The sequence below is a fragment of the Epinephelus lanceolatus genome, chromosome 3 (assembly GCF_041903045.1).
Source record: "Epinephelus lanceolatus isolate andai-2023 chromosome 3, ASM4190304v1, whole genome shotgun sequence".
Classification (NCBI taxonomy): Eukaryota; Metazoa; Chordata; class Actinopteri; order Perciformes; family Serranidae; genus Epinephelus; species Epinephelus lanceolatus.
Window position 1 is genome coordinate 9,386,723 of NC_135736.1, and position 18,256 is coordinate 9,404,978.

General features: G+C 40.7%; 1 protein-coding gene across 2 annotated transcripts; it reads right to left on the minus strand.

Annotated features, from left to right (window-relative positions):
• Positions 1 to 6: 6 nt before the first annotated feature.
• Positions 7 to 17,469, minus strand: wfs1a (Wolfram syndrome 1a (wolframin)). 2 transcript variants are annotated; one of them, XM_033624555.2, is made up of 12 exons: positions 17,334 to 17,469; positions 16,185 to 16,799; positions 13,646 to 13,725; positions 11,296 to 11,440; positions 11,030 to 11,203; positions 10,676 to 10,753; positions 10,450 to 10,580; positions 10,206 to 10,346; positions 7,877 to 8,122; positions 7,461 to 7,739; positions 5,439 to 5,602; positions 7 to 5,295 (listed from the first exon to the last, which is right to left on the minus strand). In XM_033624555.2, the coding sequence occupies exons 2-12, from the start codon at positions 16,792 to 16,794 to the stop codon at positions 4,104 to 4,106; spliced, it is 3,240 nt and encodes a 1,079-aa protein (XP_033480446.1). In that variant the 5' UTR covers positions 16,795 to 16,799; positions 17,334 to 17,469; the 3' UTR covers positions 7 to 4,103. The 2 variants fall into 2 exon arrangements, with proteins under 2 accessions (XP_033480446.1, XP_033480445.1); XM_033624554.2 differs by having other exon boundaries at positions 10,676 to 10,756.
• Positions 17,470 to 18,256: the final 787 nt, after the last annotated feature.

Genomic DNA, 18,256 nt, shown 5'->3' on the forward strand with positions numbered 1-18,256 from the left:
AAGGTGTTTTTTTTTTTTTTTTGAAAGACAAGCACTTTAATAGTCATTGCACGCTCCCAGAAACTCCATCACCAAATAAAAAGGCACTCAATTTCACAGTATACAGGCTCAACATCAATGATTGTCACATTTCACATGTAAGTAGAAGTTTAACACTGTTCACATATATGGCTTTTAAAAATGTCTTTAAATCTGTGTATCTACAAAAACAAAAACAACAACAAAAAAAATAGAATTACCACCATGTGGTTGTATGCCTCCGTGCACCGGTCAAGTTGCAGTTACAGTTTCCATCCATGTCTGTGAAAACATGGATGCTTGACACGCATCTTCCCCCCGGCAGCACAGAAGATCTATGAAGTCAGCACAGTTTCTAGGTGGACACATTATGATGTCACAGTGAAGTTGACCTTTTGGACATATAATGTCATCAATTCATAATTTTATCCTGTCAGACATTTGTGTGAAAATCTTATCATAATTAGTGTATGAATTCTTAAGTTTTGGCCAAAAACATATTTTGTGTGTGACCTGTGACCTATGACCACCAAATTCGATTAGTTCACTGTTGAGCCCAAATGGACATTTGTGCCAAATTCGAAAAAGAAATTCTCTCAAGGCATTCTTGAGATATTGCATTCAAGAGAATGAGATCGATAAGGTCATAGTGACCTTGACCTTTGATCTATGACCACCAAATTCGATCAGGTCATTGTTGAGTCCAACTTGACATTTGTGCCAAATTCGAAAAAGAAATTCTCTCAAGGCATTCTTGAGATATAGTATTCATGACAATTAGACGGACAAGGTCACAGTGATCCTGACCTTTGACCTCTGACCACCAAAATCTAATCAGTTCATCCCTGAGTACAAGAAACAGTTGTGCCAGATTCTAAAAAATTCTCTCAAGGTGTTCTTGAGATATCGTGTTCACAAGAATTAGGCAGACGAATGGATGGACGGACAGACAACTGTAACCTTAAAAAGGTAGGCGGAAAAAAGCCCCAATTTCAGCTTTGTGTCTGCATTTTTCAGATAATCAGATTTCAATAATTGCTTTATACATTGTTTTTTTTTTTTCCGTAAAAAAATAGGAGAACTTTCCAAACCCTTAGAGAAACACGTAATACATAATACTTGTTTCTCTGCTGTGACAAAAAGCTAAGTTAAAAACTGTGACATTTATTTTGTCTTTATAAATGTGACTAAATTATCATGACATCAGAGCAACAAAAAGGCATTCAGTACTGTAAAGCAAAACAAATCACTTAAAACATTCAAACTATTGGCACTCTATTTCTACGGAATGAACAAAACAATGTTTTGTTGGTATGTCTAAAGTCGGAGATACCACCAAAAATAAACTTTAGGAATTAATATGCTATTAAGTTTTGATAAATGTTTGCTTCCTAGATGATTTATTTATTTACATTTATTTTGGGTTTGTACTAGAACAACATGCTTTGATGGTTAAAAAACACTTTATTTTCCTCATACAATTTCTGCTGGAACATCTGTATTCACCCTGTCTGAGATGCTCAGTGTAAGCGCCTGCGTCGTTAAAATTCAATAACAAAAGTGTCAAAGTCTTCATAACCAGACATGTTCCAACAGGAATATGATCTGAAATTGGGGTGAAATTAACAACATTGGCAACCAAGATTATGTTCCCCTGACGACAACACGTAGCTACATTTAGCAGTGTACTTGCAGCCATGGGGAAGACTGTAACAGAGTATAGCTGCACATTCTACCATGAAAAATCCACAACAAAAGTTTTTAAATCAAAAATTTTACAACTGGAAATGTTCCAGCAGAAATATGATGCCATATCAGGGAGAAATGAACAACTTTGGTGACCAAAATCACATGTTTTCCTGACATTAGCATACAACTACATGTAGCAGTGTACTTGGAGCCATGGGAAAGACTATAACAGAGCACCATGGCCCTTTCTACCATGAAAAATCACCAATAACAACTTCTAAACCAAATTCTTCGCAACCAGACATGTTTCAGCAAGAATACAATCTGAAATTGGGAGAAATAAACAATATCCGCAACCAAGATTGCATGTTTCCCTGACATTTAGCAGTATACTTACAGCAATGGGACTGACTGTAGTGGATGACATTTTCTACCATGAAAAATCACCAACAAAAGCTTTTAAACCAAATTTTTCACAACTGGAAATGTTCCAGGAGAAATCTGATCTGAAATCAGAAATTATCAACATTTGCAACCGAGATTACATGTTTCCCTGATGTTAGCATATAGCTACATGTGGCAGTGTAGGCTAAGTGATGTGAGCACTTGCAGTAACATGCCTGGAGCAGATGACCATACAAAGAAATCTGTCACAGCTTTTCTAAAACGTAGGGGGTAAAAAAACAGAAACAGAGCATGACAGACATGTCTGAAGAATGGTTTTTGCTCACAGGGATTACTTTTACATACATTTACCTCATTATTTTAAACTTTGGCTACGTTTAATATGAACATCCGACACTGCAACATTATAAATATATATGACTGAAAATAAGGAGAAGCGTAATAGGTCCCCTTTAAGTTGCTGTGGCATTTTGGTGTGTGAATGTGAACCATGACACAGATGACAGCTGCATACTTTGGCAGGTTTGTGAGCTTATAAACAGCAACAAAAGGGATCAGTGTGTTATATTGGCTTTCCAAATACCATTTTGTGTCCATTGTAGCTCAAAGCACAAAAAACCTGATCAATAATGAAAAAAAAAGACTAAGATCAGAGTGTTTAAGACAACAAAGCTAGAGAAATCTTGGCTAACAGAGCCAAAAATATATATTTTGTGACACAACCTATGCAATAAACACCTATAAATAAAGACAGAAGTAAATGTGCATTTAAAAATATATTCATGTACACACACAAAGTCACACACATACTGTACATGCAAACTCATTCCCCATACATGTAAGACATTCACTTGATATAAAAGCAGCTGTCCTACAAAGGTCAATTTCGTAATAATGAAAGATAAATTTCACTCTAATAATATTTCATTTTTAAGAAATGTACAGTATCTAGGCATTCAGAAGGGGTCAACACCCAACATTGGCTTCCCTGCATTTAATCTGGCACCATCAAATTATAGGCTTTTATCCAATTCTTTAAAAACAACCCTGGATACTGAAACACGAACCTTCTGAAAACATGACCCAGGACACAAACACTCTTTTGTTTTCTCTTAGCTCATCAGGATATAAAAACCGAAGCAACTGTGACATGGAGTCTCAAGCATGAACTGAAACAACATCTTTGTAAACTCGTGCTAAACTTATGTAGTAGTAAGTACTTCAAATATGAAATCATTTCCTAGACTCTACCTTATTAAAATTTCAATATATTAACATGAGCTGTAGATCCATGTCAGATCAAATTGTAAACAATTCAGTAAGTTACATTAGTAACATAATCACACAAGAAAGAAACAGCATGGCTTCCTGAAGATATTCAAGTGAGTCATTATTACTTCAGTTTTACTGTCTTTCTTCTACTGTGTCCTAACAGCAAGTGAGTGTCAGTCTATCACACCGCATCACATTGCATCAGATGCTCTCTGTCCTCACTGGATCTCTGTTATGTTGTGTAAACAAATTACACTCCTATCATCTGTGTGCTCAGAGACATCAGACTGGAGATGTAACTACTGAAAAGATGGGTGAGTATTTACTTTATTGTTGTTGCTACCATACTATATCATACCACCATTTCCACTTTGTAAAACAAGCTAGCTAGCTAGCAAGCCCTGCTGAGAATCCCACACAACAAAGCTAAACAGAAATGGTTAGCTACCTGCCAATCTCCCTCTAGTCAGATGCCAAACTAAGAAGGTTGGCATCTGAGAAAGTATCGTACAGATAACTCCTCATTTTACCCCTGTGAATCAACCGTTCCTCGTCCATCATGCCACTTCAAATGTGAGCAGTAGGAATAAAATAGAAATGGCATGCTGCATAACGCTGCGTCACTCGCAGACAGTTAGGACATTCCAATAAAAAACAATGCAATCAAACTGATTTAGTCACTGACGCTCACTTGGGTTGCATTTAGTTAGGACACATTGTCAGGCAGGGATTTTTGCCGATAGAAAGGGAGAGAAGAAAAAATCAAACGCAAACTTCAGGGCTCTCATTGTGGTGCGTCTCCAGTCTCTCTCTATCTTCACCTGTCTGCCCCCGGTCAGCAGGGACGAAACACAATCCAGACAGTGGATCGCCTTTAACTCAAAGGCTGGAGCTTTGGATCCTAGACGGCCCTCCAGCTTGGTGCTAAACTCCACCATATCTCCAGGATTTAGGTTTAGCAAAACTTGCCTGAACTCATGGCTGGCCATTAGGATTATATCCCTGGCTGGGTCCTCTGTCTCCATACTACCATCCCGGAGCATCCCCACTGTCACCTCAAAGCGGTGACTGTCAAAGCGCTTGACATGGCAGGTATGTTTTGCCAGAGCCTTTATCTGACACATCTCCTCCTCTTCTTGCATTCGGAGCAATAAGGGTAGTGAAATGGTAGCTGACTCAGAACCGGCTGCCAAATTGGCAGCTGTCAGGTTTGCAACTGTAGCATTCTTTGGCTCACATTTGGGATACTTCTCTCCATACAGGCAGCGCAGCCAGTCTCCCATGAACACTGGCAACATGCTGATAACCGACTGTGCCCCGTTGTCTGTCTCGACCACGCGGACGTGTTTGAAACGTCCAACCCATGTGACTCTGTGTCCATTAAGATGACTACAAAAGAGCTGTGTCTGGGCCATGCCTTTGGTTTCCCAAGCAGGGGGCCCGCATGCCTGGCTGTACTGTCTCCAAGTCAAGGTGGAATTGTACACCTTCTGTCCCTCTGCATGGTACACATAGATAGAGAAGAATAGGATCACCATGGAGATACAGAGTAAGATGAGTTTGACCGGGCCACGGTGAGTAAGTGAGCTGAAGACATCCAGAATAGACGTGCTGAAGCGCGTCCACAGCCGCAGGGTGACAGGGATCGCGCAAACTACCAGAGTCACAATCACCTTTGTCAATTCCAGCTCAAGGAACCACTTTAAGACCTGTATCAAGACCATGGCGGCGAGGCCAAAAGCCAGGACAGGCAGGGCAAATAGGAAGAGGAAGTAGGCTACACAGGTGCGCATTAGACCCACAACAGAGGAACTCTGAAGGAGCACCACAGAGAACTCACACCACATGAAGCACACAAGGTATGGAACCAGGAAGCAGTAAGTCCCTCTAAAACCACGCATCCTGGCCATGCTAAAGGTGGAAACAGACAGAAGAGGAAATAAACAATTTTGAGGGCATGAACTTATCAAGACTGTAGTGGACTTTAAAACCCATTGACACAATATAGTGTCTGAAATAGTGTGTATAACATATCCAATCGCCCATATGCTCACCTGAAGAACAGATAGAACAGATAGACATAGAGCAGGCAGGGGAGACTAAGCTTCAGCACCACTGACTCCCCCAGTGGCAGTGTGGCGAAGGTGCGCCCCAGGCAACGCAGTACTGTCATGTTCTCTGGCAGAAACTGGGTCAGGCCACACAGAGACGATGCAACCTGGATCAAAAAAGAAAGCATGTACATAAACTAGATTTTGTTGCTAAACTTTGAGGGAACAATTTCATTTCATAATCAAGTGTGTTAGATTAAGAAGGATTAAAATAAATATAGATCATGTATGTGTAAAATTCCTGTCAAACATTTCTACTGCTTCATGCTTTGTAAGATTGTAGTTATGATGGTAACAATATTAAAGGAATACTTCACCCCCCAGAATGACCATGTCTATATGAATTACTAACCTCATGTTACATTGAATTTGGAATATGGATGCACAGTATTGGATTTTCTGCCAATATGCCCATATGCAACCACTCATTTGACTGATACAGATATCAATACATCCACTTTTTTCCCTACCTAATTTTAGTGATCATCAAGTCTCTTCTGTAGTGGAATTAACATGATATTATTCCCTCATACTCTTACTGTGATGGCCCAACAGCAGATGGAGACATGAAATACAATGTTTTTCAATGTACATAATATTCATTCATTGTGCAAAATAAGAAAGAGCATGTTGGCCGATTCTGATAGTTCATTTTAAAGCTGGCCCTTATCAATGATGTGCTGATATCATTGTGTATCCCTAATTTGGGGAGATTTTTCTTGCATCACTTGATGGTGAGCGAAGAATCCAAAGACAGAAAAAAATCTTGAAGAATTTTCAAGAAGAATTGAAGTCGAACAGCGATGCTGGACCTTAATAGGTTACTAGTTACTAGTAACACGTAAGAAAAATAATATTACCTTTCCCAATAACAAGTAGTGTAATGAATACTAATAAAATTTCAGTGATAATATTACAGTTACCCCCCAAAACAAATAATTTGTGACAACCTTACTTTTGTTGTCATCCTCCTAATGATTTGAAATCCAACAATCCAATCACATCCCCAGTTTTATTTTCATAATCATCTCCACATGCACACCACAAAGCAGCCAACTAGTCTGGAGAATGGAATTGCCTATGTTCAGCTGCTTGGTAATGTTTCCATTACTTTCATTTTGGGGGGAGGAAAGATGATGAGGACATTGTTGTTCCAGGTGGTGGTGATAAGACTATTAAGACTGTTTCCACTGCAAAAAACACCACAATCTCAAACCTCCTGCAACACCTACTATAACTGACAGCACAATAATATAAAAATCCACCCCACCAAAGGTGAACCCTCTGTAAACGCAGAAGATGGCTGTAGCCCTGCACTGGCAAAATGACCAAAACTTAATTTTAATCGTGGACAGCTGCAGGCTACAAGCAACAAGGAACCAATGAAGCTTGTGGCTGGATATGTGGTGAATGAAATGTTGCCTATCTCCATGACTGACTCTTGCCTTCATCTTTCAAGCCGATCCTTGGGGAAATATCAGCTGCAGGCAACAGAGGGTAAAGAATCATTTGCAAGTTAGCCTTGGCTGCACTTACTGGCTCATATGCTAATCTCTGTTTTGAGGAGAAAGGACACAATTACCATCTTGTGGTGTGTAACTGAAAAGTAATAAAAGAGGAGTGCTGGCAGGGAGAAAATAGTAAAGTTATTTACTTTTGAAAAGAGTAACGAGTAATGAGTAGTACATTGTTTGAGTAACGAGCCCAACACTGAAACCGCACAGGCGCGCTGTACTCCTTGTTCGTGCCTGGGACTGTTTATGCTAAAGGATTTTGAATAGTAAGGTTTTAGCCAAACTGCATGTGTCTGAGCACACAACTTGAAAAATGAGACTTGTATTATACTGTACAAGTTAAGTATTCCCTTAAATATATTGCGTGATTTGCAGTTATTAGGCTACAGCATGCAAAACTGCAATTCAAAAATTTTTAGTCACGTTATGCCAGTGTCGTGCTCCCCCTGACCTCTATGGCCATTGCTCGGTGTGCGTATGTGGCAGCAGTGGGGCTGAGGCTCTTGTAGCTGACAGCAGTGAAGAGGATGGCCACAGTGGAGAGCTCAGAACAGGGGATCCAACCCTTGTCAGCTACAGGGAAGGAGAAAATAACAAAGAAAACAGAAAGAATAAAATAGAGGTATGGTTCTAGGTTGTTCCAGCCAAAGTTGGTCTCTGCCTGCTCCACATCCAGGCCTGGCTCGAAGCGTGTCAGCAGAGATGTCAGGGCGCTGAAGTTCTCCCAAGCCTGCCATAAAAAAGGGAAAGAAAGATGTTAGATCAAAGAGTGAAGATGACGCTGACAGATAAGATTGCAAGCATCCATAACTCTTCACTGCATTTCTGCCTGTTTTGAAACATCAGCCAATAGCCAACTATACTCACCTTGCTGCTCTGTAAAATACGCAGTGTGCAGATGATCATGGAGATGAAAGAGAGGTAGAAGACGAGCAAGGGGATGACAAAAGCAAACAAGTCAACAGTCAGGTTGCTGATAATGAAGAAGAAAATAAGTGCATTAACGTGTTGCGTGGGGATGACTGTGCTCAGCCACTGGACTCCAGCCCGCGACGCCCAGTCGACCAGGTGCTCCTTCATCTCAATAATGGCATGCAGCGGGTACTGCAGTATCTGAAGTGAAGAGAGACATATATAGAGAGAGCCCATAATAATTAACATTAAAAAAACAAAAAAGAATTAAGAATTGAATAATTTAACAACAGTAAAAATATCCACAGCAAAAGATCTTCAACAGAAATTTAAAGTCCCCCTCCAAATAAAAATCTGTTTATGATTATTTCTATTGGTGCAAAGTTTGTCACCAGAGGTTTTCACATTCCTTTTCTGTGCACTTCCCTAAAATCTGTGATTCAAATATACATTGGGCAAGCTAGATTGGGTATGTCACTAATTGAAAAGCCAATTTTTAACAGAAAACACAATGAGTGCTGCAGGGATGATATCTGTTTGTAGGCCGATGTGGAAGTTAGCGTCGCCCTGGTTCCCTCATCAAAATGCTAATGGGATTTTTCCATTGGGTTTTGGATTACTGGAGAAAATAAGCTCTGTGGCAAACAAAAGTTCATAATACTTACATGTTTTGTTCAACAAGATGAACACCACTTTTACATTTTTTTAAATGTAAATGCAACCAGCAGACGTAAAAAGCTAACATTAGGCTTTAGACGAAAATGCATTTTTTAAGACATTTAAAAGCTTAAAAAATCCTGAGTGCTGTATTTACTGACATATTTTATGTTGCAGAACAAAATGTGGCTTAAGCAGACCTCAGGTAACTAACCGAAAACCCATTCAAAAAACCCATTTAACCCTAATTTTTGGGTTTTAGGACTCATTCCTGCATCACCTCCAGTGCAGGGTGGATTGGAGGTGGGTCCCCTTCAACAGGGGGGACTGCAACCCCTGGGTCTTTTGCTTTTTTCCAAAAATTAAAATATTACATATTGACAGGAATCCAACATATTATTAGCACAGATTCATTAAACCAATTTCATTTACAGTACACAACATTATGATAGGCTAACTGATATCCATGAATTCCTTTGCAATCATGTTAACTAGCACTAAATCACTGAGCAGCCCGTCGGTTACAGCGAGATGAAGTGCTTAGCTAACGGTTATGTGATATTGAAACATACTGGCCAATAAGCTGTATCAGTTTTTCAAGATTATGGACATTACTCTGAAATACTGTCCACCTCAGGAACAAACATGATGTATCAACATATGAATCTGCCAGTGATTATTATTTTGAAAGCTTAGCATTGTATGCATCATTAAGGTGTGTGTTCATACATGGTACTTTATATATAAAGAAGAAAGCAGGAAAAGCTCGCCCACTGATCAGAAAAATGGATTGTCCACTCCAGAGGTTCATGGATGTTAAGGTAGCATGTTTAATGGTTTTCTTTTTATGTGACTCCTTTCACTTTATATATAAAGTCAGTTTTACACAATAGGGGGTCCCTGCACTGTCTCTTTCAGCTAAGGGGTCCTTGGCCTGAAAAATGTTGAAGACCCGTGGTGCAGAGAGCACAGTTAGCATTAGCATAGTGAAAGTTTTGACAGCATGGTAGAGTGTGCAAGTTTTGGAGGCAAACCAACCAAGATAAACAGACTATAACATTGTAGCAAATATAACTGTATGTTTCACGACTACTAATGCTGTGTCAGCCGCTATTGTTTAGCCTACAAGCTAACAAGCCAACAAACACCATTAAAATATAAAAGATCCCAACTATACTACTTAGTATTGTGATTTGCTGGTTGCCAATTTTGGTGCACAACCAACTCGTGGTCTGACTGAGGCTCAAATGTGTATGGCTGAATCTCTCCCATGCTTCCTCTAATGCTAACATTAGCTATCTCAATGCACACTGCTCTGTCGCTGATCAGCCTACTGCTAGTAGTACAAAGCCAAACCGGTCTCCACACTTGGTTTCAGCACACAAGCAGCAGTAGTGGGCGTGACATGAGGCCAGTTCCAGTATTTCTCAATGAGGGAGAAAGAGATTTGCTTCCGACCCCTTTTCAGAGTTTTTTTTGGTTTTACTTTTTATGTGCAAAAAAAAAGCATGGTAAACAAAATAATCATAACCATAGCAGAGGATTTTACATACTTTACAACGTGTCTGGAGGAGGACTTTAATGTAGGATAATTCAAGGTATGAATTCTTATATTACATATGATTACCATTAAGCGTGATTTCATGTCCATGGCTTTTTTCATGGCCCCATTCTCCCTTGTGTCTCCCAGCATCATCCCACTTCTGGCAAAACTCCATGAACGTCTATAGACCTTCTTGTATCCTGGTGGTACCAGCTCAGCCTTGTGCTTTGAAACACAATATTCTGAATAGTTACAATTAAAAATACAATGACATCTATGTCCTTATGATCACAGATTATTCCCATTTTTGCTGATTTGGCTCTTTTACCTCCCGAATGCGGTTGTTAGGTGTAAGGCTTTCAGTCTTGGCTGTGACCTGGCTGCCACTCTGGGGCGAAATACCTTGTGCATACTTTTTAGTCATCTCAACAAAGTCATCCAAGTCCACCAACTGTGTGGCTGAGAGGACACAAACAAAGCAGTTATAGAAAAAGACTCATTATATTCACTGTTTCTCTCTCTCTCTGTCTATCTCTCTGTGTCTGCATACTTACCCTCATTCTTAACCATGCTCTCCAGTACTTTCTGGGTCTGGCCTGAGGTTGGGGCAGGAATCCTGTTTGCAGTGCCACCTACTGGTGAGAAATGACCACAGCATCAGTGAGTGATAAACATTTCCCTGGAGGCCAGCATGCAATATGATATTCTTCACCCTGACAGCTGCAAATACTGAAATCACAAAGGGGAATATATGATATATTTAACAGTAATGGCAGCTCTCATTACAACAACATGCCAAGACATTCTGGGCAGTCTGTAATACATAAGGCTGAGTTGTTGTCACAATTCAAAAAAATACTTGCTGGTGTCTTTCTCCACATGTCTGTGATTGTGCACAAGCATCCTACCTGGCACTGCATTGACCTGGCTGACATTTTCTAGCATCTCAGCCACAGCCACCTTCGTCTTCCTGTCTGGGTTGAGTTTCCAGTACATCATCATGGCTGCTTTACGCACTGCCAGCTCAAATTTACTTTCTGTTGACAACCTGCGCACATCGGCCTCATTCTCTGGGGTGATTCCTAGGAAAGGAGGACAGAGAAGGAACAGTTAATGAACCATAAACCTGAATACACAAACAAGCATGTGCTTTGTTGAATTGTGGGACAATAACCTTTTTTCTGGATCCAACAGCGCTGCAATGCTCTCGCTGCACCTTTTCTTCCCTGTTTAGCTGCTTTAATCAGCCAGTCAACAGCAACACCATTATTTAGCTCTGCGTCCTTCTCTTCAGCAAGAAGCAAGTAATGCTGACCCAGCTGTAATACAGAATAGAGGGGATAAATTCAGCGTGTGTGAGCTTGGCCTAACACAGTGGCGCTCAAACTTTTTTCAGCTATGTACCCCCTTTGAAGTATGTTTTCATCTGAGAACCCCATGACCATCACAAAAGATCTTTGGTATAAATACACAGTGAACAAGCGTAGACATGAATGTGATTGAATTTGTTGCAGCAGCTGACAGTTTACAGCACATAAAGCAAGGGTAATAACATGTCTGGAAACGGCAAAAAAACCCAGTAGTATTTGAAAATACACCCCCACCCCCCAGCACAGGGTGTCACGGCGGGCTGGTAGCCAGCAACAGCTCACGGTCTAACCAGTGTAATGGCAGCAAAAGAAAGTTTGCTGATCCGATGAGGAGCTGTCTGGTCCTCCAGAGCTTGCTGGATTTGAGTTGCTGCAGCGTTGACTGGGGGTCCATCTTCAGAGCTGTTGCCTGCTCTCCTCCTGGCAAGGTGGTCTGTAGCGGTCAGGGATTGAAACGGAGGATACACTGTGTCGAGGCTTTAGCTAATGTTAACTACATACACATGAACTTGAAGCTGCAGCTATAAGCCTTTAGCTCCTGTTAGCAGAAGGCTAAACTGCTAGCACCATTTTCTGTCCATGTCTGAAATGCTTTGCTTTTCTTTTTTTGGGTTTCCCTGCAGTGTGCGCAGTTGTTGCCGATGCTGACACAGTAACTTTCTCTTCAGGATTCTCAGCTATTAAATCAGGCTTTCACCGAAGAAACATGCACGCACATCTGCTTTTGTAGAACATCCAACAGGAACCCTCTCTCTCTGAAATGATCTACGATTGGCCAAAGTCTTCTGTCACTGGCTAGATTGTCTAAATTCTGAAAAAATGTCAAGAGAAGGTGCAGAAGTCAGGTTTATCTCAGTCCATTTGAATTACAATATGCTTAAAGTTAATTATGGGATTTTTGCCTCATGAAGCCAAAATTAAACTGCTTACCCCAGCTTTAACAACTGGATTGAAAATAGCAATACTACTGTACATATATAATGAGGTTCATCAAAATTACATTTACAATTTTTATTGAACTTATTATAGTATAGAAAATATGCACGACTGATATTTTGAAAATTTCCATAAAAAAAAATCTACCCCTAGGGGTGCCCGTACCCCTATTTGAGAAGCTCTGGTCTAGCTAAGTACAATCGGACAATGTCCCCCATTACTTTGGATAATCCGCAAGGTACATTGGTTTAATAGGGATTATTTCTATGTTAGAAAGTGGCTCTAATCAGTTAACAGTGAAGTTCATGGAACCACATGTGCGACAGATGACTACAGAACCCATAATTCCCTGTTCCCGAGGCCATCAGGGTCTCTGTCATGGCTAACTACCAGGGGTGGCAGAGGCCCAGGGGTATATCAAGTGACTTGTTTTCTAATCTTAACTGTCATTTCATAACTTCCTTCTCTCACGGTTATCATTTAATAAGTCTGTTTATAGGGGGATGAGATATCGCAGGAATATATTCCTGCCTCTCAATAAGTATAATCTCATAAACTTGCTTAATTAGCATGCTTTTTAAATTGGAAGTCTTGTCCAACACTCATACTTCCCTATGTATGGCTGTAGGTATATACCATGTCTATTATGATATATGAACATTATTGGAGTGTCTAATCCACTTTCACTGCATGTATATCCAACTACTGTCCCAATTTGGTCACTCGTTTTTGACATGTTCACTTACACACCCTGTGGTTATTTAGGTGCTTGGTATTTGCAAAAACGTGACGTATAGCATGGGAAAGTTAAAGCCATATAACAAGCCACTTAGGAATTTACCCTTTCAGAGCTGACGGGTCTTATATGCAACGTCTCGGCTCATCTTCCACCTACACCCCCCCCCCCCCCCCCCCACCCCCCCTTTTTCTTCTACCAGCACAACGTTTTACATTTGTATTTGTTGTTAGAGAACGAGGCATAAAGAGAGTGTGAATATTTCATTATCATTTGTGCGAATTCAGTGCAGTGCTGCAATGCACTATAATAGTGTTGAGAATGATTTGTGCGTGTGACAGTATCTTGGTGTATCATATTGAAAGCCTAGGATCATCTTCCAAGGGGCCAAAAATAGACACATGCTCACAACCAGACTGAGTCAATCAGCAGGACTGAAAACAATGCCAAGTGCCAGTCTGTGTGCATGTGCTTTAACTCACCCGGGTCTGAGCTCTGGCATCACCAGCTTTGGCCTTCTCCTCCAGCTGCTCCATGGACAAATCTTCTTCTGGTTCTTCATCTGGAGGAGCGAGAGGAGATTAATGTTCACATATCCATCTCGATCAGTCTCTGAATCAATGGATTACACAACACGCTCGCCTCCAAACTTGTACAGCGGTATAACTTTACTAAAGGAGCAGTGTGACTCAGTGCTGATTTTTACACATACTGTGTTCAAAGCCAGCGATCAACAAATCCCTCCTGACATATATATAACGTGAGAGTAACAAGAAGTCAGAGGTGGAGTAGATGTGAGAGAGTCTGTACATCTGTCTGTCAATGCAGATCATGTGACGACACCCCAGAGCTCCATCAACACCAAGCCCAGCTACTATGTCACACTATTAGTTGTCACTTGCATTGAGTTTCATAACGGTTACTGTCTCCCTAGTGTCCTTTAAGCAAAGGGGTTCAGGGGTTCGTTGCCTGTAGGGAAAATGTCAAATGTCATATTCTCCTATGCACAGCAAGATGTCTTACTGGTACACGAGTTTGTTGGTTTCACTTCCAACAGCTCTGCAATATGACAGTGTAATCTCACAATGTTGAAGTGACTAACTAATAATAATTGTTTCAATGTGGGTATTTTAGTTATTGCTGACAAAAGGCTAACAACAGAGCTTAAGCATGTTCAGATTCACCAAGACAAAGAGGCCAGTCGCCAGTAGGAAATGTTGGCACTGTATGTTTATGCAAACCATAAATATGTTAAATTTTAATGTATCATATGTATCATATCATCATTTCTAAAGTGACTCAACATATGAACTGACTGCTACTCAGTAACCGTTGACACAACCGTTGAGTGGTCGGACAACTAGAAAGGCACTATACAAGTGCGGCCCATTTACCATTTTTACCGAGACGTCACTGTGTTTCAAGTGGGGATTAGCCCCCAGAACTGGGTATTTTAAGCCAACACATGGTCTTATCCCATCTGTAACCAAGTTACTGGTTATGGCATTGTTAAAATGTAAAGGTTCAATGTATCCCTAATAACATGCAAAGTGTAATGTATCCATAGTTTGCATAAAAGTACAATGCCAACATTTTTTCTGGCAGTTGAGTTGAGTGGCTCTGTGAGACTTAGGCACAGCAGTGCTTTGAGCTCAATGCTAACATCAGCATGCTAACATACTCACAAAGACATTGCAAACATGCTGCTAAGCAGGTACAGTAGACTATGATGTCTACCATACTCCCCATCTTAGTTTAGCCTGTTAGCATGCTAACATTTGCTAACATAAGCACTCAACACAAAGTACAACTGAGACTGACGGAATGTTTTGCAGGTATTTAGTTATAAACCAAAGTACAAATAAAATTTGGAGCTTATGATGACACCACATTAAAAGTTTGGTCAGAGAGAGGACCACCAAAGTTTTAAAAATCAATCCTAAGAGGAGCATGAATGTGTGCACCAATTTCAATGGACTAACAATTAGCCAATCAGCGTCACAGGTGGGACCAATGCCATTGTCAAGCGTTTGTCGAGCAGTGCACCGAAACCACTGAAGAGTAATAAAAGAGTGGTGAGTGCTATAGACATGACACTGCTATCGAGGCAACTTTGCTCCACTCCGCTCTTAAAACCCCAGCTAAACAAGTATGTTGGCATGGTTACACATCAGTAAGGACGTTAGATTCAGAAGGTTATGTTGGTCTATAGTGGTTGGTTAGGGAATTGAAACCCTCTTCCCAAAGGAAATCGATTAGAGTGGATGCAATGTCAGACTGAAGATGAAAACAGAGTGTAATAAGTTGACCCTTCTGTCTGATATCAGGCAATTGTAAACCTTGTGGTGGCACTACATGAAAACTGAGGGATCACCAAAGTTATTAGGATTTATCCTCTGGCGACCATGAACATCAGTAGAAAATTTTGATGGTAATCCATCTAGTAGTTGTTGACATATTTCAGTTTGGACCAAAGTAGTGACTGACCAACCATTTCCATCCCAAAGGGCCTTGCTGCTAGCATGACTAAAGCTTGCTGCAAGAATATTTGTCCGCATGTTCACTACTCTGAACCTGCCAGTCATATGGTAAACAGGAGAAGGTAATGTATATGCAAAGGCCTTGCTCTTTTTCTCTGTGGAATTTCTTTCAACACAAATCAGTCACTGAGCAAAGCCGGTGGTCTAACAAGCAGGGATTCAGATGTTGAATTTAACTGAACCATTGGATGACGAAAAAAATATTTAACTTTATGTATTGCATTAATTTCTGTTCTTGTATGACACAGAGATGCAGCCCATGGTGCTTCATAAAACAAGATTACAATAAGTAATACTGCATTCTGGCCAAGAGGGATGTTTATCCAAGGGTTGGGTTACCCTGTTACACACGGAAACACACTCCAAAACATAGCTCAAGGCTTAGCACCACAACACTGCAATTGGGTGCAACTTCTACTCTCAGGCCCATTAAAACTCTCAATATGTCATTTAATTCCAAACTCAGAACAAATATTCTTACCATCCTCTTCTTCATTGGCGTCCTCCTGTGCTTTCCTGAGTCTCTCCTGTATAATAACCCTTTTGGCCATGGATGCAAAGGTACGTTTCGCGGGGGCGGATATAGTAATTGCAGGAGCTACAGTGGAAGCAGTAATAGAGGGAGGAGGAGTAGGGGAATCTGTTGGAGTGTTACAGGTCAAGCTCGGTGATGTAAAGGAGGCAGATGTGAGCTTAGAAAAGGATGACATTTTAGGGGTTTCAGGGGTAGAGAGGTTAGAAGACATAACAAGTGGTGTTTTGCTGGGAGGAGGCGAGGACGGTTTAGTGGGAATAGGTTTAGATGCGGGTTTAGAGGGCACAGCAGGAGTTAAGGGCTTTGACCCCTTCACAGAATCCATCGGTTTAGACGTGACTTGACCGGATGTTTGAGAGGAATAAGATAATTTTCTAGGTTGTGCAGCGGTCTCTGTTGAGGATGGAGGTTTGGCAGGGTGAGAGGGAGCAGCAGAGAGGTCACTGGAGATCACTGAAGGAGGAGTCTGTATGGGGGAGGGAGGAGAAGGTCCATCCATGGCAGGGCATGACCCTGGGGTGTTGACACCAGTAGAAATTGATGCCGAATCCTCCATATTTTCTGGAATTAAAAAAAGGGTGTGAGTCATTTTTCATGTAGCTAATAACAACCATGCACTGCAGCAAAATAATTCAGGTCATTTCTAATAGTGAGTCATAAGTGAAAACACAGCTGGGGGGTTGAATTTGTGAACACTGTCAGAGAAATTGGAGGACCCTATCCTCTGGAAGTTTTTCACCTAAATATGATACCTTCACTGTGAAAGGAGAGGAGTTTTGACGAGGATACAAACCTCAGTCAAACCATGTTCTACTCAATTTCAGTCCACATTAGGAAGGGTGTTAGATATCTAATAAAATATATGTTGCAATAACATGCAATTAATCAAAATAAAGTGCCAAATAAAAATAGAATCACTCTCTTAAGGCTATTCAAACTTTGAAAGAAAATTATAGAAGAGTATTATTAAACTAGTTTTTACAAGGAGCACATGCGGACACTACGTGTGCGAGTAAAAGAGAACTTCATGCCAAGTTCTCCACATGAGACCTGCGCCATGGCAGCACTGAGTACAACAACAGATAGAAACCTTACCTTGCCGATTTCCTCAGGATAAAAACTCAACTTTCCTCCTGAATTTCAAAGTTGTGTCAGTAGTCCATGCTGAGCTCCGTGCGCTCCGCACAGCTCCGAGAAACCAGAGACGCACTGGCCGCGGTCAAACTCTCATGTGTCTGGTCTACAACAACACCGCAACTTTACGGTCTGCCCTCTTTAAATAGACTCGGCCCTGATAGGAGGAAATAAATGCCCATCAAACGGCTGACGTATCCGATTGGTTATTAGCGCGCTCTTGGTTCTTGAACTTTTGAAATTTGTGTTCCTCTAGGAACAATTTGTCTTTAATTATTATCTCAACTCATTCACTCTTTGTCTCTTCGTGTAGCTTTAAAAAGCTTTCAAATAGAGGCTTCAGTGATGCTGTATGTGCTGTTATTTCCACTGAGCGGCCGCTGTATTTAAGTAGATTATGGGGTTCCAGGTCAAAGGCCTGCTCTTAATCGAGTCTGACTCTCTCCCATATGGCACCCGTAGACAAGAGTGTGGGGACAGGCAGCGGTCTGATAGTAAGGTTACACTTTATCATAAAGGTACACCAAGGGGCTTTCATGATTAAGAAATGAGGACAAGCTTACATGTTTGCACCTGACTACTAAAACAGCCTGACAACACGTACTGTTCATAAAAGACAAGGGTCTGAAATGTCATCTTCCATTGGATTTCATTAAATTTTATCATCACACATCAACTTATCAAATGAACATCAAAGTAACATGATTATTTCTTAAAAGTGAGCAATAGGAATTCGAGATACATTAATTCATGCATTTGATCATCATGAATCATGTTAGTTATGTATTGCTTAAGCAAATGATTTACACTTTTATCTAATGAGTTACCCAGTAATAACAATAATCATGTCATGTGTATATGGAGGACAGAAGCTGCCAAAATCA